Source organism: Cervus canadensis, chromosome 17 (assembly GCF_019320065.1).
Source record: "Cervus canadensis isolate Bull #8, Minnesota chromosome 17, ASM1932006v1, whole genome shotgun sequence".
NCBI classification, from domain to species: domain Eukaryota; kingdom Metazoa; phylum Chordata; class Mammalia; order Artiodactyla; family Cervidae; genus Cervus; species Cervus canadensis.
This window is the reverse complement of record NC_057402.1, coordinates 11,506,470-11,534,136: the sequence shown is the minus strand read 5'-3', so window position 1 is coordinate 11,534,136 and position 27,667 is coordinate 11,506,470. Positions and strand designations below refer to the sequence as shown.

The 27,667-nt window shown below is 39.4% G+C and overlaps 1 protein-coding gene across 5 annotated transcripts in view; it reads left to right on the top strand.

Annotated features, from left to right (window-relative positions):
* Positions 1–27,667, top strand: part of UNC79 (unc-79 homolog, NALCN channel complex subunit) — a 267,685-nt gene that overhangs the window by 137,717 nt on the left and 102,301 nt on the right. For all 5 annotated transcript variants that reach the window (XM_043434509.1, XM_043434507.1, XM_043434506.1 and 2 more), the window contains 12 exons: positions 49–239; positions 925–1,048; positions 1,577–1,717; positions 4,196–4,417; positions 6,388–6,615; positions 10,124–10,265; positions 15,612–15,691; positions 15,776–15,924; positions 20,142–20,299; positions 23,982–24,163; positions 26,221–26,422; positions 27,060–27,239. In XM_043434509.1, coding sequence (XP_043290444.1) covers positions 49–239; positions 925–1,048; positions 1,577–1,717; positions 4,196–4,417; positions 6,388–6,615; positions 10,124–10,265; positions 15,612–15,691; positions 15,776–15,924; positions 20,142–20,299; positions 23,982–24,163; positions 26,221–26,422; positions 27,060–27,239 — 1,999 coding nt within the window. The remainder of the gene's footprint in view (positions 1–48; positions 240–924; positions 1,049–1,576; positions 1,718–4,195; positions 4,418–6,387; positions 6,616–10,123; positions 10,266–15,611; positions 15,692–15,775; positions 15,925–20,141; positions 20,300–23,981; positions 24,164–26,220; positions 26,423–27,059; positions 27,240–27,667) is intronic.

Below are 27,667 nucleotides of genomic sequence, written 5' to 3'. Positions count from 1 at the left end.
ATGAGTGCATTTTGTTCTTTTCCCCTGTGGCTGTGGAAATCCCATCAGGTTGGTGGATACTGGGATAAATCCTGTAGCACAGTGACTCAGCTGAAGGAAGGTCTCAACAGAATCCTCTGCCTGATCCCCTACAATGTGATCAGTCAGTCTGTGTGGGAGTGCATCATGCCAGAATGGCTGGAAGCCATCAGAACAGAAGTCCCAGATAATCAGTTAAAAGAATTCAGGGAAGTATTAAGGTGGGTAAGTAGTTTAATGAAGTCACCGTAATTCTAACGATATCTAGCATTTATGAAGCATGTACTGTGTGCCAGGCACTGTGCTAAGCATTTTATATAATCTCATAGAATTTTTACACGCTTATTGAGAAATTGGAATGTTCAAATTGAAATTTTTGTTGTTGTTCAGTCGCTCAGTTGCATGTGACTCGGCAACCCCCTGGGGTCGGACATAACTAAGAGACTGAACAGCGATTGCTGTAAATTGTGCCAAGATGATCTGTAATCGTTCAGAAAGGATTTTGTTCTGATGGGATAATAAATAGATATTGTTTGTTTATAAATAAAATATATAATAAAAACATTGCTTATCTTCAAATATAATTATGATTTGGATAAAGTTGGAAAAGTACAAAGGGACAATGTTTTAAGATGCTGAGGAGCAACTCTAGTTTCTTAGAAAATGCAATGCCTTCTATTAAACCCAATATAAATATGAACACTAATGTTATTAACAACCATAGGAATTATTTATAGCTATTCTACAGACATAAGCTATTACAGTAAAATGAAACATGCTAATAACAGTTCAGAACTCAGGCTAATCTAAAATGTTTGGTTCCCCAAATAAGATATAGTTGGGAAGACAACAGTAAACCCTAATATATGCCCATTGGTCATTTACCTTTGTTGCTCTGCTTTCCAGCAAAATGTTTGACATTGAGCTTTGCCCTCTACCTTTTTCAATGGAAGAGATGTTTGGCTTTATTAGTTGTCGGTTCACAGGATATCCTTCCTCCGTGCAGGAACAAGCTTTACTGTGGCTTCATGTAAGTGAATGATACTTTTGATCATTTTGGGCAATAGCTTTTAGCTTATGAACTTCAGCCCCTCAGGTAGATCAGCAGGGAGTTATTGCAAAGAATCGGTAAATCTGTATGTTTGTTAATTGCAGATTGCTTGCAGATTATACTAGTTCAGGAGAAAAGCAATGAACCAAGGCAACAAGAGTGACATGGAAAGAAGGGGACAGTCAGGAGATACTTTACTAGAAGTTTTATTAGAAAGAACATGGCATCGCTTCTCGGCCTTTTGGCTAAGATCAAGTGTAGAAAGAACATGGCAATTTATCCAATGTGGAGGGTGGAGGAGTGGGAATATTTGATGATAGCTTGGAATTTTTTAGTATGAAAAATTGAGGACAACTGCAGATAGGATAAAATTGAGGACAACTGCAGATAGAATATGTGAGGCTAATGTCCTTACGTTCAATATGTCACTTTAGGAAAATGTTAAATGTAGTTTTTTTGAGCTTTAAAGTTTATGTCTTGGGGGGACATATGCCTTTTTTCCCCCAGGTATTATCGGAGTTAGACATCATGGTTCCACTTCAGCTATTAATCAGTATGTTTTCTGATGGAGTTAATTCTGTCAAAGAACTGGCAAATCAAAGAAAATCAAGAGTCAGTGAACTGGCAGGGAACCTTGCAGCTCGAAGGGTAATTATTGCCATAATTGTCTTTGTCTTATTTGTTAAGATTTTGAAAACTCTTGTCAATTATAGTGGGCCTTAAAGTGGCATCATCGTAAACTGCTTTGGAAATGCCTTTTTATCCTATCCCACTCACTCTATTAACCTTTTAAGCACACTGAATAACAGAAAACATCGATCTAAGATATATTTGATATATTCTATAATCAGTTATTGAGTTTTCATATTCCTTTGAGTTTTTCTCCTACACATCTCTGTTAGCTATCTCTCCCCTTGATAAACCAAAACAGTAGCTTGTGGGGGTACTATGCCTTTTTTTTTTTTTTGGTTTTCTGGTGAAGAAGAATTCTTTACCAGGTACTGGGCAGATCAGTGCTTTACTTTGGGAATGAGGAGTTTGGATATTGTTGTTTGTATGTTTTTTTCTACTGTGTTTTGGGAAAAAATGATCAACTATAGTGGTGACTGAGTGATACTGTCACTGTGAACTAACTAAGCCCATCTTATTGATCCCTTTGTGCCTTTGAGGATGACAGAAGTCAGTACAGTCTGATCTAAAGCATATGGAAGCTGTTGGGTGTTTATAATAACTTTTCTATGGAGGACCTGATAAAGTTTCTGCTCTTGTGCTGACATCCCCAGACCATGATCAGCTTTGGAGAGGCTAACTATCAACTGGTGGTGGGTGAGGACTGTTCTGGTCCTCTAGTTCTGTCTAGCCTCTCCAAAAGATCTTCCCTGCTGTATACCACAACCCTCCAGCCATTCTACCTGCTATCTGGGGATTAGAGAACATAACAAAATCATGGGATCATAGATTGTATTTAGTGCTTTTTAAAAACTTTTACAATTTTTAAAAAATTTAAATTTGCTTTTATTTCTAAAAAACTGTTTTAGCTTCTAATAGTCAATGATCAAGAAAACTCATGATGCTCATAAGAGCCATTCAGAGAATTTAATCTCTATGTGACATTTATGTGCATGTGTGCCAAGTTGCTTCAGCTGGATCTAACTCTTTGTGACCCTATTGGGCTGTAGCCTATCAGGCTCCTCTGTCCATGGGATTCTCCAGGCAAGAATTAATGATATTTTATAATACCATCATATTCATAGGATTAATGCTTTTAAAATGCTTTTTTAAAAAAAAAAAAAATCATTACTTCTTTTCTCATGTGCCTCATAGGAACCAGCTGTCCAATATTTATATTTTATTTCTTTCTTTGGTAACCTTTAATATTACAGTACATGATTAGCACTTTATACTGTGTAGTGTATTCACATGTGATGACATCACATGTGAAGATGTGTGAGGACTGTGTGAGGCCGTTGGAAAGAACTCATTATCCTCATTTGACAACTACTTAACCTGAGGTTCAGTGAACTGAAGTGATTTGCCATAGATAACACTATCATGATCCAGGTATTCTGATTCTTAATGGGATATTTTTCTTTTTTACTTTAAATATGGTGTTCAAAGAGCTTTCTGATTATTAGAGAGATTTTAAAGAGAGAAAATATGACTTGAGAATGATGTACAGGTATGTCAGTCAGGGTCCTGCTGCAGAATTTATCCCAGACGTTCAGTGAAGAGTCTTTAATGGATACTTGGCCTATAGAGTTATGGGAAAGGTTAAGGGGGCCGGTGAGACACCCAGAGGCCAGCAGTAGTTCACTAGGAAACCTTTATATGCCTATGCTTGAAGGAACAAGGGAAAGTGTTCCTGGGCCTTTTGGCAGCTGAAGTTATAGGGTAAGGCTGGCTAGAGGAACTGGAGAGAATGGAGATACTGCAGAAATGTAGCATCAAAGGAGGCAGGCGGTGGAGAGAAATACTCCTGCCTCTCTCTCTGCCAACTTCAGGTCTTCTGCTGGTGCCTCTCATTGACTGAACCCAACTGGAAGCCATAGGGCCAGAAGAGACTCAGTTCTTGGCATCCTTAGGCATAGAACAGGACAGAAAAGAGCAGTGAGGGCCTTTTGTGGGAAAAGAGTTCGTTTGCAAATGGAAAATAACTGCTACAATAGGCTTGATGTATTGTTATCTCATGATAGTGTAATAATTATTATTGTCAGAGACCATTCTTCTTTTACCAGTCAATGTGAGATTCTGTGCTAATGATTCTAAAAGTGATTTGCAATGCTTTACTTCTGGAAGTTGTCATTGTTCAGGTTATGGTTTTAGATAGATGCAGACAATTTAGTTTAGTTGGAAATGTTGGTGGGATGAAAAATATAATGGCAAAGAGGCTGCCTTCTTTCTTCAGGGTGATGATGTGTCATTCACCTGACAGAAAGTTTGGATGATTTTCTTTCTTATTTTTATGTTTTGAGAAGATGCATAGAATTTGGAGGTAGTAATTCCATTGGCTAGGGGAGGAAATCTGTGTGACAGCTGGAAGTACCTTCCACAGCATCCTCAAGTATTTTGTATAGCCATTTGAGCTTCTATAAGTTCACTTATATGTGTTAATTTTCTTTTTTCTAGGTGAGTGTTGCCTCTGATCCTGGTCGACGAGTTCAGCACAATATGCTGAGTCCATTTCATAGTCCTTTTCAGAGTCCATTTCGGAGTCCTATGCGTAGTCCATTTCGTAGTCCTTTCAAGAATTTTGGACACCAAGGAGGAAGGACTATTGACTTTGATTGTGAAGATGATGAAATGAATCTAAATTGTTTCATCCTCATGTTTGATCTTCTCCTGAAGCAGGTAGCTGAAGCATGAACTTCCTTTAGTTCAGAGGTGAAGAATGAGGGGAAGCACTGAACAGTGATTCTTTCTTTGTGTTGGGCATCTTCACATTTACTGAAATGATGCAGTATTACTCAGGACATTTCATAAACTTCTATGGGGATTTTCTAAACAGCCTGAAAAATACTTGTATGAATATCTGCAATGATGTTGACATATGAGAGTGGATATGAATTTTAGCATTGTTAGAATCAATTCTGTTGAAAAAACTTGGTGAACAAACTGAATAATTCTATTTTGGCGAAGAGCAAGGTATAACTCTAGTGATGGGCTGATTTTAATATGAATTGATTTTTGAAGCTAATTTTAACAGGGAAGTTTATAAAAGGCTTTGGTCATGGAACATTTCTTCTTAATTTTTTATTTTGAAATAATTTGAGACTGGCAGAAAAGTTGAAAGAATAGTACAAAAAATTCCCAAGTACTTTCCCCCCAACTTCTCTGAACGTTAACATTGATCACATTTATTTCTCTTCTCTCTCTCTTAGTCTATATATGTTTGTGTTAATTATAGAATTTTTTAATGAACCATTTGAAAGTAAGTTGCACACAGGATATCCTTTTATCCTTAAATCTTTTAGAGTGTATTTTCTAAAAAATGGCATTTTTTTACAGAACTATATACAGTTGTCAAAATCAGGAAATTAATATTGTTATAATACTATTATCTATTATCAAGTTTACAGAAATTATTCATTAAAATCGATATAATAATCATATCATCTTTATAGCAAAAAAAAAGTGATTTTTGATTGAGGACTTAATCTAGCATCATTCATTGCAATGATTTTTCCTTTAGTCTTCTTTATTTCAGGACAGTTCTTCAGCCTTTATCTGTCATATTCTTAACATTTCTGAAGAGTTCAGTCCAGTTATTTTATAGAATATTTCTCAATATGAGTTTGATGTTTCCTTATGAATCAATTTGGGTTTAGCACTTTTGTCAGTCATACTACAGATTTGATATTACGTTGTTTTCAGTGTCTGATATCAGGAGGTACATGACATGATAATGTCCCATTTCAGTTGGTGATTACTTGGTTAAAGTGATTTCTGCCAGATTTCTCTACTACAAAGTCACTACTCACCCCTTTGTAATTAGTAACTAACTTATAGAGAGCTACTTTAAGACTGATTTCCCATTTTTCATCAGGCTTTCACCTAGTTTTAGCATCCATGGATGATTTACTTCTGAATCAACTTTTATTATGATGGTTACCAAATGATAATTTTCCAATTCCATCATTTCTTCTAATTTATTACCTGGAATTCTACTGAAGGAGCAGGTTCCCCCTCTCTCCTATTTATATATTGATATTTATTTGTTTAATCTGCTTATACCCAAATATACTCATGGATTCTTATTTTGTTTGGTGAGCTAAAATCCATTACTGTAATTATTTATTTTGAGACTCATATTTGGCCAATGGGAGGCCCTTCAAATTGGCTTCTGTGTTCTTTTGACATACACCCATCATTCTGTGAACACTTCCTTAATGTCTTGCATGTTAAAATGTTCCAGGCTTATTTTACATTTTTCCTGGAATCAGCCATTTCTCCAGGAGTTCTGGTTCCTTTAGTAGATAAAGGTATTTAGAAACCAAGATCTGGACATTGGGTGAGGAGCAGCATTATTTAAACGTTTAACATCTCACAAAGTGATGGGTTTAACAGAGAACCCTCTTTTAAATGTCTTACATGAATTTAAACATAATTTCCATTATTTTGTATTATGTATATATTCTTTTTGGAAGAGTCCATGGAAAGCAATGTTATATTCATGGTCTGCAAGCTGTATTATCTTTAAATAATTTAATATTGTCATCAGTTAGTGAAAATTATCCCCAATTAGAGTGCCAATAGAGTATTGAACAAAAGGATCAAACTCCTCCTTCTTTTTTTTTTGGCCTTTTTTTGATATCTTTCAGATGGAGTTGCAAGATGATGGGATCACAATGGGTTTTGAGCACAGCTTATCAAAGGACATTATTTCCATTATAAACAATGTCTTCCAAGCCCCCTGGGGGGGTTCCCACACCTGCCAGAAGGAAGAAAAAGCAATTGAGTGTAACTTATGTCAATCTAGTATTCTCTGCTATCAGCTTGCTTGTGAACTCCTGGAGAGACTGGCTCCCAAAGAAGAAAGCCGACTGGTGGTAAGCACTTGAAGAAATGAGATGATGCACGAATAATAGTAGTCAAGACTGCCGTAGATGGTGGAATGAGTCTTCTCCAGTATTACCTTGTGCTTCATGCCGGGTAACATGTGCAATTGTGTTAAAATAAAGTTTCCCTGTTCCTTTCACCAGCTCAGGCTCCTGGTAATAGATATGAGATGGAGCTATCTTACACAGAAATCTTGAGATAGAATTCTTGAATCTTGAGTTATGGTTGCAACATATTTATTCATACAGTTTTCATAAATACAACACAGTACTGGTATTCTTTTTTTTCATCCTGTCAACAATTTAATATTTTGAATTAATTTTCATTGGACTAAAGTTGCTTTACAATGTTGTATTAGTTTCTACTGTATAGCAAAATGAATTTTACTGGTATTCTTGAAATAATTTTATCATAATGTTTTGTTACAAAGTTTAGATAGCAGTGAATACTACAAAATATACACATAAAATATTGAGTAGGTAGGTTGGATGTAGACATGAAAATTCCTGAGTAGCCTCAGTGTGTAAAACTCATTGACTCTATCAACAATCAATAAAGCTTTCATTTCATCTTCTGCTTTTTAAGAAAATTGTTTAAGTAGGGACTAGCTAATATATGTCATAAATTAGCTACTTCATATATTAGTTATTCCCTGTTTGGGCTATTTACCATCTTAAATACACACATCACCACCCTCATACCATCACAGGTGGATGAACCTGAATCATTCGAGCCAGTGTTCCACATCTTCTCTTTTTCTTCCGCTAGTGTTTGTCTAAGTAGAAAGTGACTTCTTTAAAAAAGAAAAAATCTTTTGAGGTCTAGTATACATGCAGTAAAGTGTTTCTTCAGTTTTTAGATACATTTCAGCCCATGTAGCTCATTAGTCTTACTTGTCACAATGTACTATTCCTGTGATACGGTCTTGTAAACTCATTGGGAATACAGTTTACATCTATTATGGATTTTATCTCAGTGACGATGGGGGAATCCTGAAGAGTTTTAATCAGGGTGCTGCTATCATTTGATGAATTTGAGAAATTCTGCCAGTGGAGGAGAGAGATGAGAGGGTTTGGATACCCGGAATAGGAACCTAGTCAGAAGGTTAATTGGTCACTCAGGGAAGAAACAGGGCAGCCTGAACTAAGGTCGCAATGGTGGTGGTGAAGAGAATTGACAGCACTTGGGGTTTGGTTAGTGGTTTTGTTTTTTGTTTTGTTTTGGCTGTGTTGTGCAGGATGTAGGATTTAGTTCCCTGACTAGGGATTGAACCTGTGCGCACCGCAGTGAAAGTGCAGAGTCTTGACCACTGGACTGCCAGGGAAGTCCCTAGTTAGTGTCCAGAGATGGAAAAATTGAGGACAAATCCATGCTTTGTGGTCTGGGAACTGATGATATTGCCATTTACAGAGACTGACAGGTGAGTTACTGGGTATATGCAGAAGAGTCAATATGCATCATGTCCAATTTTATGGAACTCAGTTTGTAATTTGACTTAACATCTTGTTTTTGGGTAACCTAGGAACAGGGCCAGTCTCATCAAAACTGAAGCTGGCAAGGATATTCTTCAGAACCCTCCTAGACACCGTTTTAGCTCTGATTTTTTTTTTCTTTTGTATCTCATCAGTATCCCTTTGTGTACCCCATCAATCATCTTTGCCTTCTTGCTTTGAGCTGGCAATCAAGTAATTCTTCAAATTTTTACTGGTTAAAGTGTTAAAGAGGATATTTAAAAAATTTATTTATTTTCAAAAAGTTTTAAGTTTTATTTTATATTTGAGTATAGTTGATTTACAGCATTGTTTCAAGTTTCAAGTGTACAGCAAAGTGATTAAATTATTCATAATACATATAGCCATTCTTTTTCAGATTCTTTTCCCATACAGGTTGTTATAGAATATTGAGTAGAGTTCCCTGTGCTATTACAGTAGGTCCTTATTGATTATCTATTTTATATATAGTAAAATGTATATATTAATCCCAAACTCCCCCCACCCCAACCTTTCTCCTAAAACAGGATGATTTTAAAAGAGGATATTTGAAGGTGGAACTTCAAAGAAAGAATAAAACTGGAATAGGAGGATAACTAGAGATGGATATTTTAAATAGTGGCCATACCTAGCATGTACTCTCTCTCTCTTCCTTTTTAAATCTCTTCTACTCACTTTTCAGCTTGCCATGTATCTGTATATAGATGTACAGATGTGGTGTTAAGTATATTCACATTGTTGTATAACCAATCTTTAGAATATTTTCACCTTGCAAAACGGAAACTCTATACCCATCAAACAATAATGCTCATTTCTCCCTCCTCTTAACTCTGGAGAATACCATTTCACTTTCTGTTTCTATGACTTTGACTCCTATAGATACCTCATATAAGTGGAATCATACAATATTTGTTCTTTTATGACCAGCTTATTTCACTTAGCATAATGTCTTCGTGCTCAAATGCTTGGTTGCATCCAACTCTCTGTGATCCCGTGGACTGTAGCCTGCCAGGCTCCTCTATCCGTGGGATTTCCCAGGCCAGAATACTGGAGTGGGTTGGCATTTCCTGCTCTAAGGGATCTTCTCCACTTATGGATCAAACCCGTGTCTACGGATCAAATCCATTGGCAGGTGGATTCTTTACCACTAGTGCCATCTGGGAAGCCTGGCATAATGTCCTCAAGGTCCATTCATATTGTATCATGTATCAGAATTTCCTTCCTTTATAAGAGTGAATAATATTCCATTGTATATATTTGCTACATTTTGTCTATCTGTTCATCTGTTAATGAACACTTGGGCTGCCATACCTAGCTCTCTTTAACTCGCATATTATAGAAATTTCTTGCTCCGAAAAATCTGACTTCCCCCAGCCACCAGTATTTGTATCCAAATATATTGATGTAAGGGCTTCCCAGGTGGTGCAGTGGTAAAGAATTCTTCTGTCAATGCAGGAGACACAAGAAATGCAGGTTCAACCCCTGAATTGAGAAGATCCCCTGGAGTAGGAAATGGCAACCCATTCCAGTATTCTCGCCTGGGAAATCCCATGGACAGAGAGAGGAGCCTGGTGGGCTACAGTCCATGGGGTCACAGAGAGTCAGACACGACTGAGCACACACACACATATTGACGTGAACCCCTTATTATTCTCTGCTAATTAAGTACTGTTACTGAGCAAAATGAGCATGGGTTGGAATTACTAGGTGATTGAGACAATCACAGGAATTAAAGCAGAGGTGAGAAAGCAAGCCTAGGAAGTTTAACAATGTTTTAAAGATTTTTTTTCCATATTTATTTTAAGCTAATGAAAATGTTTCAGAAAACAGCTGATCTAAATGCCCTTTAACCATTATGCCAATAACCATTATGGAGGCAGTGCCTTTGCTCCCCCGGGTTCAGCACAGGGCCTGGGACCAGCAGGTGCTCACCTCTCTTTGTTGAACTAAGAGGGACTTCACATCCCCAAAGGGCTGCTCATCCGGCTGCTTGTCATGTTTGTTTCAGGAGCCCACAGACAGCCTTGAGGATAGCCTCCTTTCTTCCAGACCAGAGTTTATCATAGGCCCTGAAGGTGAGGAGGAGGAGAATCCAGCGAACAAGCATGAGGAGAACCCTGGCAACCGCACCGAGCCCATGGAACATGCTGGTAGGTGGACTGTGGCTTATTGGGAGTGATGGGCACATCCCACCCCATCTGCACTAACTTTTACGACCTGGGTTGCTTAGACTACTCTAGACTTGGGCAAGTTCAGACTGGTACATGGCACATGAACCATTTCTCTCAACATTATGAAGTGAACAGATCCAGGGCGTGCTTCTAGTAGACCAGAAGTCCCTGAGCATGTTTCTGGTAATAGGAGCTTGTGAGCGACAAAAACCCACCCTGTTAGTGAAGGCAGCATTTCCACATTGAGTCGTGTTCAGTGAATCGTGTTCTCTATGGAGAAGTAGCTGTGAGCTAAGGTTGGAAGGCCAGACTCTGGGAGATAGTGAAGAACAGGGAAGCCTGGCGTGCTACAGTCCATGGGGTCACAAAGAGTCAGACACGCCTGAGCGACTGGGCAACAGCCACGTGGAGGGTGCCAGCACTCTTGAGAGTTACTCAGGTCATTTGGCCAAAGCACAGTGCTTTTGGAGAGGGGTGGCAAAGCTGCGCCCCAGGGCTCTGGCTGGGACCTTGCATGGGCTCACCGTGAGCAGCTGTCCAAGTCATACTCTGAAGCTACTTGGCTGGCTCTGCCCACAGCTGGGAGGAGGGATGCCCTCATTCTAGTTTGCTTATAGGCTCTGTGTAGGCTAATTGGGAGCAGCCAGATGGCAGGAACAGGCCCCCTTGAAATCATCTCCAGCTCGTGAAACTCTGAAGGGGTTTCAGGAATTTAGGGTGTGATCTCACGTGCCTCTGGCAAAGCCTGGTTTCTGGATCTGCACTGTGGCACTCTCTGAATTTGTATCTTCCTGCTTTCACAATCCTGAACTGTAGGTATAGCTGGCCCCTAAGCGACCGGTTCCCCAGAACCAAAGTTTGGGAAGCACGGGCTTTCCATCACCCCTTCAGGGAACAGCAAACATTATTAAATGACTGTTTTGTGGGGCTCCTTTTCAGCTCATGGGACATCTGATCAGACCAGGGTAACTACATTGTTAGTACAATTAGTACAAAGTGCTTGGTTGGAACTCACTGCTTCAGCATGAATTGTATAAATAGTTAGTTGAGGGTGAATATATTGACTTCCTGGGTGGCTAAAGTGGTGGAGAATCCGCCTGCTAATGCACGAGACGTGGGCTTGATCCCTGGGTCGGAAAGATCCCCTGGAGGATGAAATGGTAACCCACCCCAGTATTCTTGCTTGGAGAACCCCATGAACAGAGGAGCCTGGCAGGCTGTAGTCCGTGGGGTTCCAAAGAGTCACACACGACTGGCACACACACACACAAACTAAAATGTTGACTCACACTGTTTAGAACCATTGACACTTAGAAGAGGGAACACCTGAGATCACCTACTTCATCGGTTCTGTGTGTACTAGAGGTTGTAATCTCTGTGTTTTCTTTTGACCATTCTTAATTGGGGTGGCCGTTGGTGAGAAGATATGGGCAAGGATGAGAAGACCCAGGCTCCCCACCCTGTTTCAACCAGGGTGCTCTGTCTTGTGCTATTTCATATGTTGGAGTTCTAAGTAAGATTCTCTTTCAACAAAGGATTTCATGGAAAGAGATTTGAAACCTGCCGATCTAGGTCAGCCTTCCCACTTTGTGGATGAGGAAAGTGCATCCAGGATGGTGATGAGCATCTTGCTTGTGGTCATGTAGCTCATATTGTTCATTCCTGATTTATACTTTATGCTTAACATGATTCCAAAATGTAATGGAGCATCAGGGTCATTTGAGGAGTTGAAGCACAAACACAGTGATATGAGCTCCACCTGCTCACCCTTGATCCTGGGTATACCTGTGGTGGGAGACTGGAAATTGGAAACCCAAATACTGTGCAACTAGTTAGTGGCAGGGATGAGACTAAAATCCACCTCTCTGGGTTTACTTAGATTTACTAATTATTTGCCAAGGCTGAGGTCCAAGGCCATGTTTCTATCAGGAATTAATGCCTAAGGAAAGCATGGATTTCACTTATTATTTTTTTTTCTCTGAAAGCTACTTGGTGGATTTAGTCTTTTTTAAAAAATTAATTAATTTATTTTAATTGGAGGGTAATTGCTTTACAATATTGTGGTGGTTTTTGCCATACATTGACATGAATCAGCCATGGGTATTCACATGTCCCACCATCCTGAGCCCCCCTCCCACCTCCCTCCCCACCCCATCCCTCTGGGTGTCCCAGAGCACCAGCTTTGAGTGCATCAAACTTGTACTGGTCATCTATTTTACATATGGTAATATTCATGTTTCAATGCTATTCTCTCATTTCTTCCCACCCTTGCCTTCTTCCACGTAGGCTAAAATTCTGTTCTTTACATCTGTATCTCTTCTGCTGTGTTGCTATAGGGTTGTCGTTACCATCTTTCTAAGTTCCATATATGTGCATTAATATACTGTATTGGTGTTTCTCTTTCTGACTTATTTCACTCTGTATAATAGGCTCTGGTTTCATCCACCTCATTAGAACTGACTCAAATGTGTTCTTTTTTTTTAATAGCTGAGTAATATCCCATTGTGTATATGTACCACAACTTCCTTATCCATTTGTTTGCCGGTGGACATCTAGGTTGCTTCCATGTCCTAACTGTTGTAAACAGTGCTGCGATGAACTTTGGAGTACATATGTCTCTTTCAATTCTGGTTTTCTCGTTGTGTATGTCCAGCAGTGGGATTCCTGGGTAGTATGGCAGTTCTGTTTCTATTTCCAGTTTTTAAGGAATCTCCACACTGTTCTCCATAGTGGCTATTCTAGTTTGCATTCCCACCAACAGTGTAAGAAGGTTCCCTTTTCTGCATACCCTCTCCAGCATTTATTGTTTGTAGACTTTGTGATGGCAGCCATTCTGACCAGCATGAGATGGTACTTCATTGTGGTTTTGATTTGCATTTCTCTGATAATGAATGATGTTGAGCATCTTTTCATGTGTTTGTTAGCCATCTGTATGTCTTATTTGGAGAAATGTCTGTTTAGTTCTTTGGCCCATTTTTTGATTGGGTCGTTTATTTTTCTGGAATTGAGCTACAGGAGCTGCTTATATATTTTGGAGATTAATTCTTTGTCAATTGCTTCATTTGCTATTATTTTCTCTCATTCTGAAGGCTGCCTTTTCACCTTACTTATAGTTTCCTTTGTTGTGCAAAAGCTTTTAAGTTTAATTAGGTCCCACTTGTTTATTTTTGTTTGTATTTCCATTACTCTGGGAGGTAAGTCATAGAGGATCTTGCTGTGATTTATGTCAGAGAGTATTCTGCCTATGTTTTCCTCTAAGAGTTTAATAGTTTCTGGTCTTACATTTAGATCTTTAATCCATTTTGAGTTTATTTTTGTGTATGGTGTTAGAAAGTGTTCTAGTTTCATTCTTTTACAGGTGGTTGACCAGTTTTCCCAGTACCACTTGCTAAAGACATTGTCTTTTCTTCATTGTATATTTTTGCCTCCTTTGTCAAAGATAAGGTGTCCATAGGTGTGGATTTATCTCTGTGCTTTCTATTCTGTTCCATTGATCCATATTTCTGTCTTTGTGCCAGTACTATCTTGATGACGGTAGCTTTGTAGTACAGTCTGAAGTCAGGCAGGTTGATGGATTTCACTTATGATCTAATAACCTGTACTCTTTCTCTGTAAATAGATTTTTTTTTTTAACCCAACATAGCGCACAAATCAATTAACTGCCATTTGAACAATGGTTAAAATTAAGCAATTGATTTTTATAAATTACAGTTCCCTTGTGCTTAATAGTTTGTAAGCTCCACTTACCTAAACATTTGCTCTGTTCATCTCCCCCAAACACTACTTCAGGCTCTGGTCATGATTTCTGGTCTATTTTTCCTCTCTTCCTCTCTGCTGTTTGCAGGACACAGTTATAACTTGTCTCCTCAGGGAGGAATTGTTTTCCAAGACCAGCCTTCCCTGCTCAGCAGCAGGGAGTCTGGTCCTGCTTCTGCTTTGTGGGTCTTTGGGCGGGGTTCTTGAGCTCTTCTGTTAGAGATTATAAAGACACTATTGATATATGTGTTTAGTGGTTTCCTCCTCTTTCTAGAGTATTTCCTGTTTCCTGTTTTGTGGCCTGGCACCTATTTCTTACAGTAGTCAGATATGTCCTCCATTAAAAGTATTAAAAAAAAAAACCTCTATGTTAGACAAAGATGGTTTGACTCCCAGTGTCTCTGATCCTAGGAATTGCCAAAACATATAATAGTGATTTGAAAACAGTTTATACCAGTTCCTATATTTGAGAATTAAGTTGTGAATTCTTTTCTCTAGCATGCCTCATTTACAATATTACCTTCCTCAAGCCACCCCCTCCACCCCCAACTATAGAGGCAAAGGTCTTTTTAGAGATCTTCACAAGAAGATAAAACCATGAATAGTTCTGACTTAAATATGCTTAAGTCTTTAAAAGTATCCTTTTAAAGTATCCTTTCTTGTTTTGCAAGAACAAATCCTGTGCATGTGTGAAAATGGTACATGTGTAAATCCTTAGGTGTTAATACAACTTGCATATGTCTCTTTGAAAGAGAAAAAGAAAGTAAAAGTATTAGTTGCTCAATCGCTCAGTCATGTCTGACTCTTTCTGACCCCAAGGACTGTAGCCCATCAGGTCCTCTGTCCATGAAATTCTCCAGGAAGAATACTGGAATGGGTAGCCATTCCCTTCTCCAGGGGATCTTCCTGACCCAGGAATCAAACCCTGCCTGCATTGCAAGCAGATTCTTTACCATCTGAGCTACCAGGGAAGCCCACATCTCTCTTTAATACCTGCATTTCCTGGTGGCTCAGTGGTAAAGAATCTCCCTCCAATGCAGGAGACCTGGGTTTGATCCCTGGGTTGGGAAGATTCCCTGGAGAAGGAAATGGCAATCCACCCTAGTATTCTTGCCTGGGAAATTCCATGGACAGAGGAGCCTGGCGGGCTACAGTCCATGGGGTCATAAAGGGTCAAAGAATCAGACATGACTGAACAATTAACACTTTCACACTATACTATCTCCCTTTCAAATAGGAAAGCAAACCTAGCCAAGCCTTAGGCCCCTCCAGGTATCAGCGGAACTAGGTGCCCACAGGATCATAGGGCTGGGCTGGGGTTGCTTTGGGGAATGAAAGATGCCTGAATACACAGTGGAAGTTGGAAGCTGAGGATCTTAAATCTAGCTTTCCTGCACTTGAATTATGAAAAGTATATATGCTTACTTGGAGAGCAAAGAAACACATTACATGAATACTTTTTAGTATATTCTATTTCTATATTTACTCCTCTTCATTTTATGGTCTTGATAATTCATGAATGATGGGGAAAAGATTTGTGCTAACTTGTGTATAATTATTTCTTCCTAGCAATAAAGAATGATACTGAAAGAAAATTTTGCTACCAGCAGCTTCCAGTAACATTGAGACTAATATACACCATTTTCCAGGTATAGTTTTTGAGATGTTTGAATATTTTATTTGGTAGTATTGCCATTTGCAATAACTCAGTAAACATGTGATTCTTTGCATAGGAAATGGCTAAGTTTGAAGAGCCAGACATTCTTTTTAACATGCTCAATTGCCTGAAGATCCTCTGTCTACATGGAGAGTGTTTGTACATTGCTAGAAAAGATCATCCTCAATTTTTAGCCTATATTCAGGATCATATGTTGATTGCAAGGTATGTCTTCCTAATAGTGTTTTTGTCTGTTTCTATTTTAGATTTCATCTGTGAAAATCAGTGTTAGAATAAGACTTACCAAATCATTGAGTTATTTCCCTTAGTCAGGACAGACTAATTTGCCTATAGGAACTATTTTCATTTCTTTTATATAGTTTAATTTTTTAAGTATACCAATATGAGCAATAGTAATTTGCTAGATACTGTAGAAGTAGAAAAGGCAAAATAAGGATTACTTTATGCCTTTTAATTATTAGATGACTTAAGAATATAGTCTATGCTAGAAAAATGTCAATTGGTATAAGTTAATAGATAACCAAGTACAGCTGAGTAAGACTCAACATCTTACTTGAAGTAGAACTGCTAGTAAGCATCTAAATCTCTCCAAATATTGTTAGAAAAGTTATTTTTTAGAGATTGCTGAAACATTTTGAGAAAAATAATAAAATATTGTCCTAAATTTACTAATGATTTTCTTCCTGACAACCTTAAAATAACTGTTACAGTGTCCTTGGAAATAAGTCAAAAAATTTATTCTCATTTATATGTAAGCAAATGAGATAACTAAAAAACAAAAGTTTGGTTCAGGTTAACTTGGCTTCCCAGGTGGCTCAGTGGTAAAGAATCCACCTGCCAGTGCAGGAGATGCAGGCTGGATCCCTGGATCGAGAAGATCCCCTGGAGAAGGAAATGGCAGCCCACTCCAGTATTTCTGCCTGGAGAATCTCATGGGCAGAGGAAGCTGGAGGGCTATAGTCCAGAGGGTCGCACAGAGTCAGGCACGACTTAAGTGACTTACAATGGAAAGTGAGGCTGGAGGTTGGGATGCAAGAGTGAAAGGCCTTTGAAGATAGAGGCTTTGTTGTTGTTTAAAGTCACGTCTGACTCTTTTGCAACCCCATGAACTGTAGCCTGCCAGGCTTCTTTGTCTATGGGATTTCCCGGGCAAGAATATTCCAGTGGGTTGCCATTTCCTTCTCCAGGGGATCTTCCTGCATTGTGTCTCCTGCATTGATAGGTGGATTCTTTACTACTGATCCACCAGGGAAGCCCAATGTTTATGCTTGTTGATCTAATTATAATAATATAGACATGTCACGGTGGCTCAAGTGGTAAAGAATCTGCCTGTAATGTGGGAGACTGAGTTCAATCCCTGAGCTGGGAAGAAGGGAATGGCAACCTGCTCCAGTGTTCTTGCCTGGAGAATCCCCATGGAGCGAGGAGCCTGGCAGGTTACAGTGCATTGGGTTGCAAAGAGTTGGACATGACTGAGTGATGCACTACTACTACTACTTACTTAGTGGTATTTGGAGATCTGTGGAAGATTTTGAAACAATGAAGAGGATCAGAGTTGTACTTTCACAGCATGAGTATGAAGAAAAGAGGCGTCCCTGGTAGCTCAGCTTGTAAGGAATCTCCCTGTGATGCAGGAGACCCTGGTTTGACTTCTGGGTCAGGAAGGTCCCCTTGAGAAGGGACAGGCCATTCTTGGGCTTCCCTGGTGGCTCAGACAGTCAAGAATCCACCTGCAATGCAGGAGATCTGGGTTCGATCCCTGGGTTGGGATGTTCCCCTGGAGGAGGGCATGGCAACCCACTACAGTATTCTTGCCTGGAGAATCCCGTGGACAGAGGAGCCTGGTGGACTACAGTTCGTGGGGATCACAAACAGTCAGATGTGACTGAGTGACTAAGCACAGCACAGAACATGAAGAAAAGAGATCACGGGGAACCATCCACATTTGAGGGTATGCAAAGGGCTTGCAAAGGCTTTGGGAATGTTAAGATATAATACAGAACTTCCTTCTGAAAAGTTTGTTTGAAGAGGAGGGAACGATCAGATACTTACAGGGGAAAAGAAGTGGATGTCAAGTGTTTTTTGAGTAAAGAAGTTTGAAACATTTATGGTCCATAGAAAGGAGTAGAGGAAAGGGAGTAGTTGGTGGAGCCAACTCCTGGAAGGCAGGCACGTGTGATCAAGAACAAGGCTGAGGGGAAAGAGGAGGGATGCCTTTTCCTTTTAAAGGAGATGCATTTGTAGGAAAAGGATAAATGTCAAGGGGATCATAACAAGTAACTGGAACCTTAAGAATAGTAGATGCTGACATCTTCATCTGAGAGGGAGGGGGATAGAGATTGAGTTGGGAGCTTGAAGAATATGGAAAAAAGTATGAAACAGGTTATGTGAGGGAAGCAGTAAGGCATCAACAAGAAATCATCAAAGAAGCACTAGCCTCCGGGCCTTACTGAGGTTAGCTGGCACCTAACTGTGATGGGCCAGGCATGTAGGAATTTGTGGGTTTTTTCCACCAGTACTCTGGGGCCTGGAAGTGGATAAAAGTAGGCAATGGGTTTATTCAGGAGTGGGGATTAGTGTTTTGATTATGGTGGAAGATCAGAGCAATGAGGAATTCCAGAGGGACAAAATGGTTGACTCTGGGATCCCGTCTAAAACTGGAGACAAGCGAAGCCAAAAGAGGTTTGACATTTGGGGGAAGAGTATAGAAGAGAGGGAAAAATAGCCTAAGTCAGGATCAGAGGTGGGAACTGAGTGTTCTCAGCCTTCCAGAGGGGAGGTCAGTGGCTCATCCAATAGAGTAAGATAAAGGCCACTGTGACTGAGGAAGAGGTGGACCTGTGAGACCATGGCTGGATTCACTAGAGACATTGGCGGAGGCTTGGATCAGGAGGAAGACTAGCAGGGACCACATTCAGCAGGGAAGGGAGAGGGGACAGGGCCTTGTAAATAGATGGCATGGGTTTCAAAAGAAAGAGCTTGGTAAGACAAGGCCTGGAGGAATCCATGGGAAGCAAGGATTGTGTGAAGCTAGTGAAGACTAGGGTGAAGACTCATAGAGAGGTTAAGGGGAAATTGTGTTGCCAGCAAGATGTCAGCTTTCAGCTAAGGTGGAGGGGGAAGTATTCTAGTTTCCTAAGCTGCCCTAAGAAATGACCACAAACTGAGTGGCTTAAAACAACAGAAATTTATATTCTTCCTTGGAAGAATATTGTTCAAAAATGTTGTTTTGATTCTGATATTAATTTTAGAGCCAAATAGGAAACAAAGCAAAATAAACCAAAGTGAAAACAAACAAAAGCCATAGTTTAGATAATTGAATAAAAATTTTGAAAATTTTACTACTAAAAATATACATTCAGAATTATTCTGGCATATATTGATAGGGACTTAGCTTTAACTTGCTAAGGTGCGTTTTTGAGCAGTATTGGTCTGATTTTAGGAACGGCAAGTACTCCTAAGATGTTACCAGGGATACATTTCCCTTTCTGTTTGTTTTCTCTCTCTCTTCCCCCACCCCTTTCTCCCTCCCAGCCCAGTGCTTAGCCTAGTTTCTTCTTCTCAGCAGGCTGCCCCTGTGAGGTCAGCAGGCTGCTGCTGTGAGGCCAGCAGCTCTAGAGCCATATCTCACTTCATTCTTGAGATTTCAGAATACAGACCAAAGCCTGGAAAAGGATGCTAGCTTTCCCATGCTTGGTCACATGCCCACCCCTGGACTAGTCACTCTGTTCATTACATTGAAGTATTCTGATCAGTCTGGGCTTTGTGTTCACTCTTAGGATAGAGAAGATGGGGCAACTTGATTAACAACCCTGCCAGCTGGTGCAGAGGCTGTTCTTAATAGAAAAGAGTTGTCTGCTAGAATAAGAATAAAAGGATGCTAGGCAAACAAAACCAATAAAATTCTCCAGATGTTCACTATAAGAGCATTTAAAAAAATCATTTATCACCCCATCATCTTAACATAACTAATATCAGTTATTATTTAACATTTATTATTGTCCATTTATGTACCTGGATTTATAATATACAGTTTAAAACTTTATGTTAAAATGCAATATTAACTGGTAGCGTTTTTCTGTGTTCTTACATAAAAATAATTTCTTAAAAAAAAATTAACATAGGAAAGGGCTTCCCTGGCAGTTCAATGATTAAGACTCCACCTTCCAATGAGGGGGCTGAGGGTTTGATCCCTGGTCGGGGAACTAAGGTCCTACATGCTATAGAATGCAGCCAAACATTTAAAAAGAATTAACATAGAAAAAGAGCATAGAAACAGTGTATCAGAGGATTATAGCCTTGTGATTGAGCATCCCTACCAGCCATCTGTTAACGACACTTCCCGTAAATTAAGATAATAAGATTTATTTCTAGAAAGTTTGTTGTAACTGTAACCACTTTGCTTTTTCTTGATTCCCCAGCCTGTGGAGAGTCGTCAAATCTGAATTCTCCCAGCTGTCTTCATTGGCAGTTCCTCTCCTTCTTCACGCTTTGTCACTTCCTCATGGTGCTGACATCTTTTGGACAATCATAAATGGCAATTTCAACAGCAAAGACTGGAAGATGAGGTTTGAAGCAGGTACCTCTGTATTAGCTTAAAAATTCTCTCTGGTTCACAAGGTAAACCAGATGTCCAGTCATGATATCTCTTTCTAGCCCTTCCTTTTCCTCCTTTCTTTTTAGAAAGTGTTGTCCTGCTTGCTATTGTTCTTTGTTGGCTCTACTTAATTGAGCTTCCTTGATAATAGAAGTTTTCAGAATGATCCTTAGGTAGGTTGACCCTGTCTAGGTTAGTCTAAGATAGTCCCAGTGTACGCTTGTTGTCCAGAAGTGCTTATTAATTGTACCCTTGTTTACTCTCAAAGGGGTCCTGGTGTGAATGGTAGTCAGCCTAATAGGTTACTTGCAATGGAGCACCTGGAAATGTTTGCTTAAAATGCAGACTACTGGGCCCCATCTTAGACCTACTGCATCAGAATTTTAGGAGGTGAGGCCAGAAATCTATATTTCTAACAAGTTCTCTCCAGGTAATTCAGTGAAGTTTGAGAAGCTCTGCTGTTGTACTCTGGCCGTTGGAACATCAGGGACCAAGTCTGCAGTGATGCGTGTGATTCCTAGTGCTTAGAATGGCAGGTCCCTAGAGGAACATGGTATGGAGTGGACATGGGTGTGTCTTAGTCTGTGTCTGCTGGCCTCACCGTCACGCGAATCTGCTGGTGCTCCCACTCTCAAGGGGCAGCAAGCGGGGTTGGCTCACCACAGTGTGCCTGATCAGAATGGTTCAGTATATTTTAGTGTCTCAGAAATTCTGCAGAGAAATGGAAGTTCCATCAGGTGAGTTAATTACTATACCTTGAGTTTAGTTCCCTAACATCTGGTCACCTCAAGGAGTTCTTGCTTTTAATGTCCTATGAATCCCAGGGCTGGTTCATTTATGTGACAGCACGTGATGTTGTATGAAATTAGAGTAAAACTTTCTAGCAAAAGACTACATGGTATTGACAACATTTTATAGACATTTGAATACAAATAAAGCAGATAATTATCTGATTATGTTGCTTTTCTACTGAAAGAAATTTTAATAGGTCTTTAGATGCCTAGAGAATAAAGTTCAGAGTCCTTAAACTGACATTCAAAGATTCCCATGGTCTAACTACAAGTGTTTGCAGCCTTATTTCTCGCTTTTCTTTCTATATATACCATTGCTATTTCTCCATAGCTTTTTGCTTTTCTTCATCCATGTGTTGACCATTCTGTGCTCTCCATCTGAAGTCCTGTTCCATTCAAGTTCAGTTCAGTTCAGTCACTCAGTCGTGTCTGACTCTTTGTGACCCGATGGACTGTAGCATGCCTGGCTCCTCTGTGTATCACCAATTCCTGGAGCTTGCTCAAACTTGTGTCCATCGAGTCGGTGATGCCATCCAACCATCTCATCCTCTGTCATCCCCTTTTCTTCCTGCCTTCAATCTTTCCCAGCACCATGGTCATTTCTAATGAATCTGTCTTCCGTTCAAGGTCCCATTCAAATGCCAACTCCATTGCATGAGTCTTCAAATGCCCCCATTGAGTTTCACTTTCTCTATTCATTCAGTGAGAAGTCATTTCTTTATCCTCTAATCTCCCTTAGCATTTTATTTCTACCTCATTAATGGCAGTTCCAGCCTTTTATATTACATTTCAGTTATAACTGTACTTGTGTTATCTATTTTAGTTGACTTGACTTTGAAGTCAAGATCTGAGAATCATTAGTCTACTTGAGAAACCATAACAGAACACCATAGACTGGGTGGCTTAAACAACAGAAATTTATTTCTCATCATTCTGGAGGCTGGGAAGTTCAAGATCAAGGCTCCAGCTTATTGGGTCCCTTTGTGAGGGCTCTGTCCCTGTCTTGCAGATGACCACCTTCTTGCTGTATCTTTACATGCTAGAGAGAGAGAGAACTCTGGTCTCCCTTCTTCTTATTATGAGTTCACCAGTCCCATGATAGGGAGCCCACCCTCATGATGTCATTTAAACCTAATTACCTCCCAAGGTCCCACCTCCAAATGCCATTACATTGGGAATTAAGGCTCCAACATATCAATTTTTTGGAGGGGACACAAACATTCAGTCCGAAACAGTTCATTTTCCCATTTACTTCCATCTCCCCCAGGTACTTCGAATGATCTCTTTTGTTGTTGCTCTTCAGTTGCTCAGTCATGTCTGACTCTTTGCAACCCCATGGACTGCAGCATGCCAGGCTTCCCTGTCCTTCACTCTTTCCCAGAGTTTGCTCAAACTCATATCCATTGAATCGGTATTGCCATCCAACCATCTCATCCTCTGTTGTCCTCTTCTCCTCCTGCCTTCAAGTTTTCCAGCATTAGTCTTTTCTAATGAGTTGGCTCTTTGCGTCAGGTGGCCAAAGTATTGGAGCTTCAGCTTCAGCATCAGTCCTTCCAATGAATATTCAAGACTGATTTCCTTTAGGCTTGACTGGTTTGTTTTCCTTGTGGTCCAAGGGACTCTTCAAGAGTTTTCTCCAACACCACAGTTTGAAAGCATCAATTCTTTGGCTCTCAGCCTTCTTTATGGTCCAGCTCTCACATCTGTACATGACTACTGGAAAAACCATAGCTTTGGCCATGTGGACCTTTGTCTACAAAGTAATGTCTTTTTTTTTAATATGTAAAATATTTATAGTTATATTTTATATAACAAAAGCAGAATGATCTCTTAGTTTTATATATATATATAATAAATGAATTTGTGAATTTATTGAATAAATACTATGTGTACTAGGTACTATGGGACTAAAAAAATAGTATATGAACAGATTCCTGCTCTTAAGAAGCTCCTAATTTAGTTGTTGTGACAAAATATATACATGTAAGAGGTTAAGAAACTATAAAGGTACAAATATAATTCAAGATCACAACAGGAAATATATCATATAGCTATATATGAACACACAAATGCCATAGGTAAATGAGTTGTAATTTTGCAGGTATTCATGGGATGGAAAGGACATTCTAGAAAGTCAGAGTGACTTTACAGAATAGTAGAATTTCAGCAGCAAACTTTTTAAGGATTAGAGTGTCAATAAGTGGAAAAGAATAGAAGGAATGTTCTCTCTAGGCTGCTGGAACAGCTTAAACAAAGACCTGAAATGTCTTTGCATGGAACTATATTGCTTTACTAGCTACTATAACTTTTATAAAGCTATGTTTAAAGAGTGGCTGGAATAATTCAACATAGATTTGCAGAATAATTATAACTTTATCAAGTAAGGGTGCATCTATTTCATGGAAGAAATATGTAGCTTCTGAAGCCCCAGGAAGAGTGGTTGTCATATCACTTCATGACATGCTAAGAACCTAGAGCTAGCCCTGGCGGGCACATCCCACCTCCCTTTGTGGTCTGCAGAGCCTCTGTAGAACATGCCTGCAGAATCTCTGTAGAATGGATAAAGAAATGAACATGGAGGCATTTTGAAGAGTTTGAAATATGATTGGAAGTTAAACAAAAGTAGAGACCATCAAAGAAAAAACACCCAGAACTAAATCAAGGCTGCCTGGCAGAAAACTACTGCACTGAGTAGAAATGCTCTCTGCCACACAGATAAACAGAACACTCAAGAAGGGTGGCATTGAAATTTCCTCTTGGTATTTAAGATCAGTGTGAGGGCACCCAGAACTAACTTTTTCCTCTGTGGGTTCATTTCTCAGACTGTCTAAACAAATGTCATTTTTGGTTGTTATGTGCCTTTGATATTGCAGTGGAAAAAGTGGCTGTAATTTGTAGATTTCTGGATATTCACTCAGTGACCAAAAACCACCTACTGAAATACTCCCTGGCACATGCCTTCTGCTGCTTCCTGACAGCTGTGGAGGACGTCAACCCAGCTGTGGCTACGAGGGCGGGTCTCCTGCTTGACACCATAAAGAGGCCAGCGCTGCAGGTGATGTTCCTGCCCTGTGATGTGCATTGTCTGCTCCGCAAATGGTGCCCTGCTCTACTGTACCAGCTCACTGAGTCATTGGTCACATGACACCCACAAAATGCTGCTGCTGCTGATAACACCAGAAATTTTTTTGTGTGCTTAGAGAAGGACTTTGAGAGATATTTACTCATTGGTGACAACTTTACTTCTTAATCTAATATCAATACAACGTCATAATAACAACTTTATTCCATCCTTGTATAGCACATTATCCTTTCTTAAGTGATATCCTGCATTTTTCCCTTTGATTCTTATAAACCCCTGTGATAACTGATAGGTAGACTAGTCATTATCATGGCTATTGAATCCAGGGAATGAAGCTGAGGTCACTGTCCTGGATAACTGTAGACTTCTTGATTGTCATGAGGCTTTGCAGCTTAACATTTCACATTTTGTGTGCTAACAATGTGTGCACTGTGTATTTTTCCACATTCTGTACTATTAAAAGTTTCAGTGCTGTATTCCTGCATGTCCCTCTCTGAATTCTCAAAGAACATGTATCTAAGGAAGTCTTTACTAATCTCAGCTTCTGATTTCAGCACTGGAAATTTTAAAATTGGGAACAACATCCCGGAACCATAACCTATTAACAGACCTCTTGTTTTGTATGTTGATTCTTTTTTTTCAGTTTTTGTCCCCATGCTGCTATCATTTCTGCCAGATGCAGTGTTGTATAATTTTTTGTATGTGGCAGACTTTTAAACTAGGCTGATTTATTTTCTACCATTCAACTAACTCCAGGGTGAGAAGAAGTGAAAAGTGAAAGTATTAGTCGCTCAGTCATGTCTGACTTTTTGCAATCCCATGAACTGCAGATTGCTAGGTTCCTCTGTCCATGGGGTTTTCCAGACAAGAATACTGAAGTGGGTTGCCATTTCCTTCTCCAGGGAGTCTTCCTGGTCCAGGGATGGAACCCAGGTCTCCTGCATTGCAGGCAGACTCTTTACCACCTGAACTACCAGGGAAGCCCCAGGATGGGAAGTCCTTGTCATTAAAGCTAGATGCTAAGAGAAATCAGATGAATAATAATATAGATCAGAGCAAAATAAGAGAACATTTTGTTGAAACAAAATGCCACAAATTAATGTCAGAGAGACATGAAATGAGACCTGGAGAGAATTGTTTATCCTATTTGGCACCTTTATTTTATGCTTGAAGAAATGAAGTCTCAGAGAGATAATGTGACTTCTCAAAGAACACAGAGTAAATTCAGAAGAGAACCAAGTTTAGATCCTCCAAAGTCCTGTTCTGTTGTTTTTCCACATTCGCATATTGTTATTGTTAAAAGTAATGATAATGGGAAGAACCAAAATTTGTGAAACATGTATTGTATTTCCAGGGCAATGTATTAAATTGTTCCATCATGCATTACCTCATTTAATCCTCACAATAACCTCTTGTGTGTTCCAAATTTACAGATAGAGAAGTTGAGAGTTAGAAAAGTTAAGTAACTTTTTCAGAGTCACATGCCTAATAAGTGGAAGTGCATCTTCTTTTTGGTAGGAAAAAAAAGTGTGGGAGAGGAGTTTCTCCTAATCATTGAATATTCCTTTAATTTTGACTTAGAAATTTGAGCTACATGTATATTACTGATTTTTTCTGATACATTGTATATTAACCACTTAATCCATATACCCTCAAACCAATGTTCTTTTTTAATGCCTGTCGTGTCTATTAAGAGAATCATACTTCCAAAACTACATTTTAGAATACACATAGATAGTAGACAGTGAAAGTTGCTCATAGTATTGAGTATTTGGAGTAAGTGGTTATTATACAATGTATCAGAAAAATCAGTAATATACATGTAGCTCAGATTTCTGAGTCAAAATTCAAGAGATATTCAATGATTAGGAGAAATGTCTCTCCCACATTTTCCACCTACCAAAAGTCCAATCCAAGAAGATTTCAATTGAATCATTCTCCGTTATAAGTATGTATTGAGGAGTATGTGTTGTCTTATTTCACTTTGCTTGGTGTGTGTACATCTGACTTTTTTTAAACCTCTTCTCCAGGGTCTGTGTCTTTGTCTTGACTTCCAGTTTGATACTGTGGTTAAAGATCGACCCACAATACTGAGCAAGCTTTTACTCTTGCATTTTCTCAAGCAAGATATTCCTGCTTTGAGCTGGGAGTTCTTTGTCAACAGATTTGAAACGCTTTCTTTGGAAGCTCAGCTACATTTGGATTGTAACAAAGAATTTCCTTTTCCTACAAGTAAGCAAAACAAAGATCTTGCTTTGAAAGTCAGTTCCTATTCTTGTGCTTGCTGGATAAGCTGGATTCTCTGCGTGTTGTTTCATTTCCCGTTATGGAAACTACCTTGACTTCACAGACTCAGTTCAAATGTTTATTGAATATCTACTGTGGTGGTCTGCAGGTTAACTATTTTCTGGCATTTCAACATTAAAATTCTCATTTATTTGAGGACCAATGAGAACCATTTGTGACTCTGTGTTCCTTAAATATTATTCAAAATTTATGTTTGTGAGCAACTTTGTGAGATTTATTTGCACTTTTTAAATTTACACTTCCTTGCTTAATAATTAGTTACCTGCAGCTCTAAATAGATGGAGGAAAGACTTTGGTCACTCGATTATTTATCCAGTGATAACAAAATTAGGTAATTTAACCTTACAGTTTAAACAGAAAAATGATAAGTGATAGTTGAAACAGGTAATAGTTACATTTTTTAAAATATAAATCTTATCATAGAGGGAGACAGATGAATGAGAAGTGTATCCATGGAAATGATTTTTAATATTGAAAATACACACAGATGGATTATTTCAGACTAGTTGTACATAACTTAGCTAGTTAAGGAAAATGATCACCTCTAATTCCTTTTGCAAAGCTATCACTGCTGTGAGGACCAATGTCGCTAACCTCAGTGATGCCGCGTTGTGGAAGATCAAGAGGGCTCGTTTTGCAAGGAACCGCCAGAAAAGCGTGCGTTCCCTCCGAGACAGCGTGAAAGGACCCGCGGAATCCAAGAGGGCGCTCTCCCTCCCCGAGACCCTAACCTCCAAAATCCGTTGAGTATCTTCTTCCATCCTCCCTTTAAATCTGTTTGATGTCTTTCTGAGGCTGACCTGTCTTGTTGAATGTTCACAGAGAGTAATGTACGTAGCAAACCGAGCTCCTTCAGGTTCCCTAGAGGGTCCCCCCAGGTGTATCAGTGCCCTGGATGGCTTTTCCCAACTGCTGGTGAAACAAAGCCCTGATCCAGCAGTGGGTTGTTTTGAGACGTAGAAGGCAGCATATCCACTGATGCATGGCATGAAATTCAGAAGAAGCATTTGTTCCTAAGTCCTAGAATATGGAGGTTTCCACCACTAGTATCGTAACCTAAGAGTTTCCTGGATGAAACTCCGACAAGACCCATGACAACTAAGAGGGGAGAGTGGAAATTTGGAATGCATGACAAAGGCAGCCAGCAGACTCCCAGAAAACCAATAATAA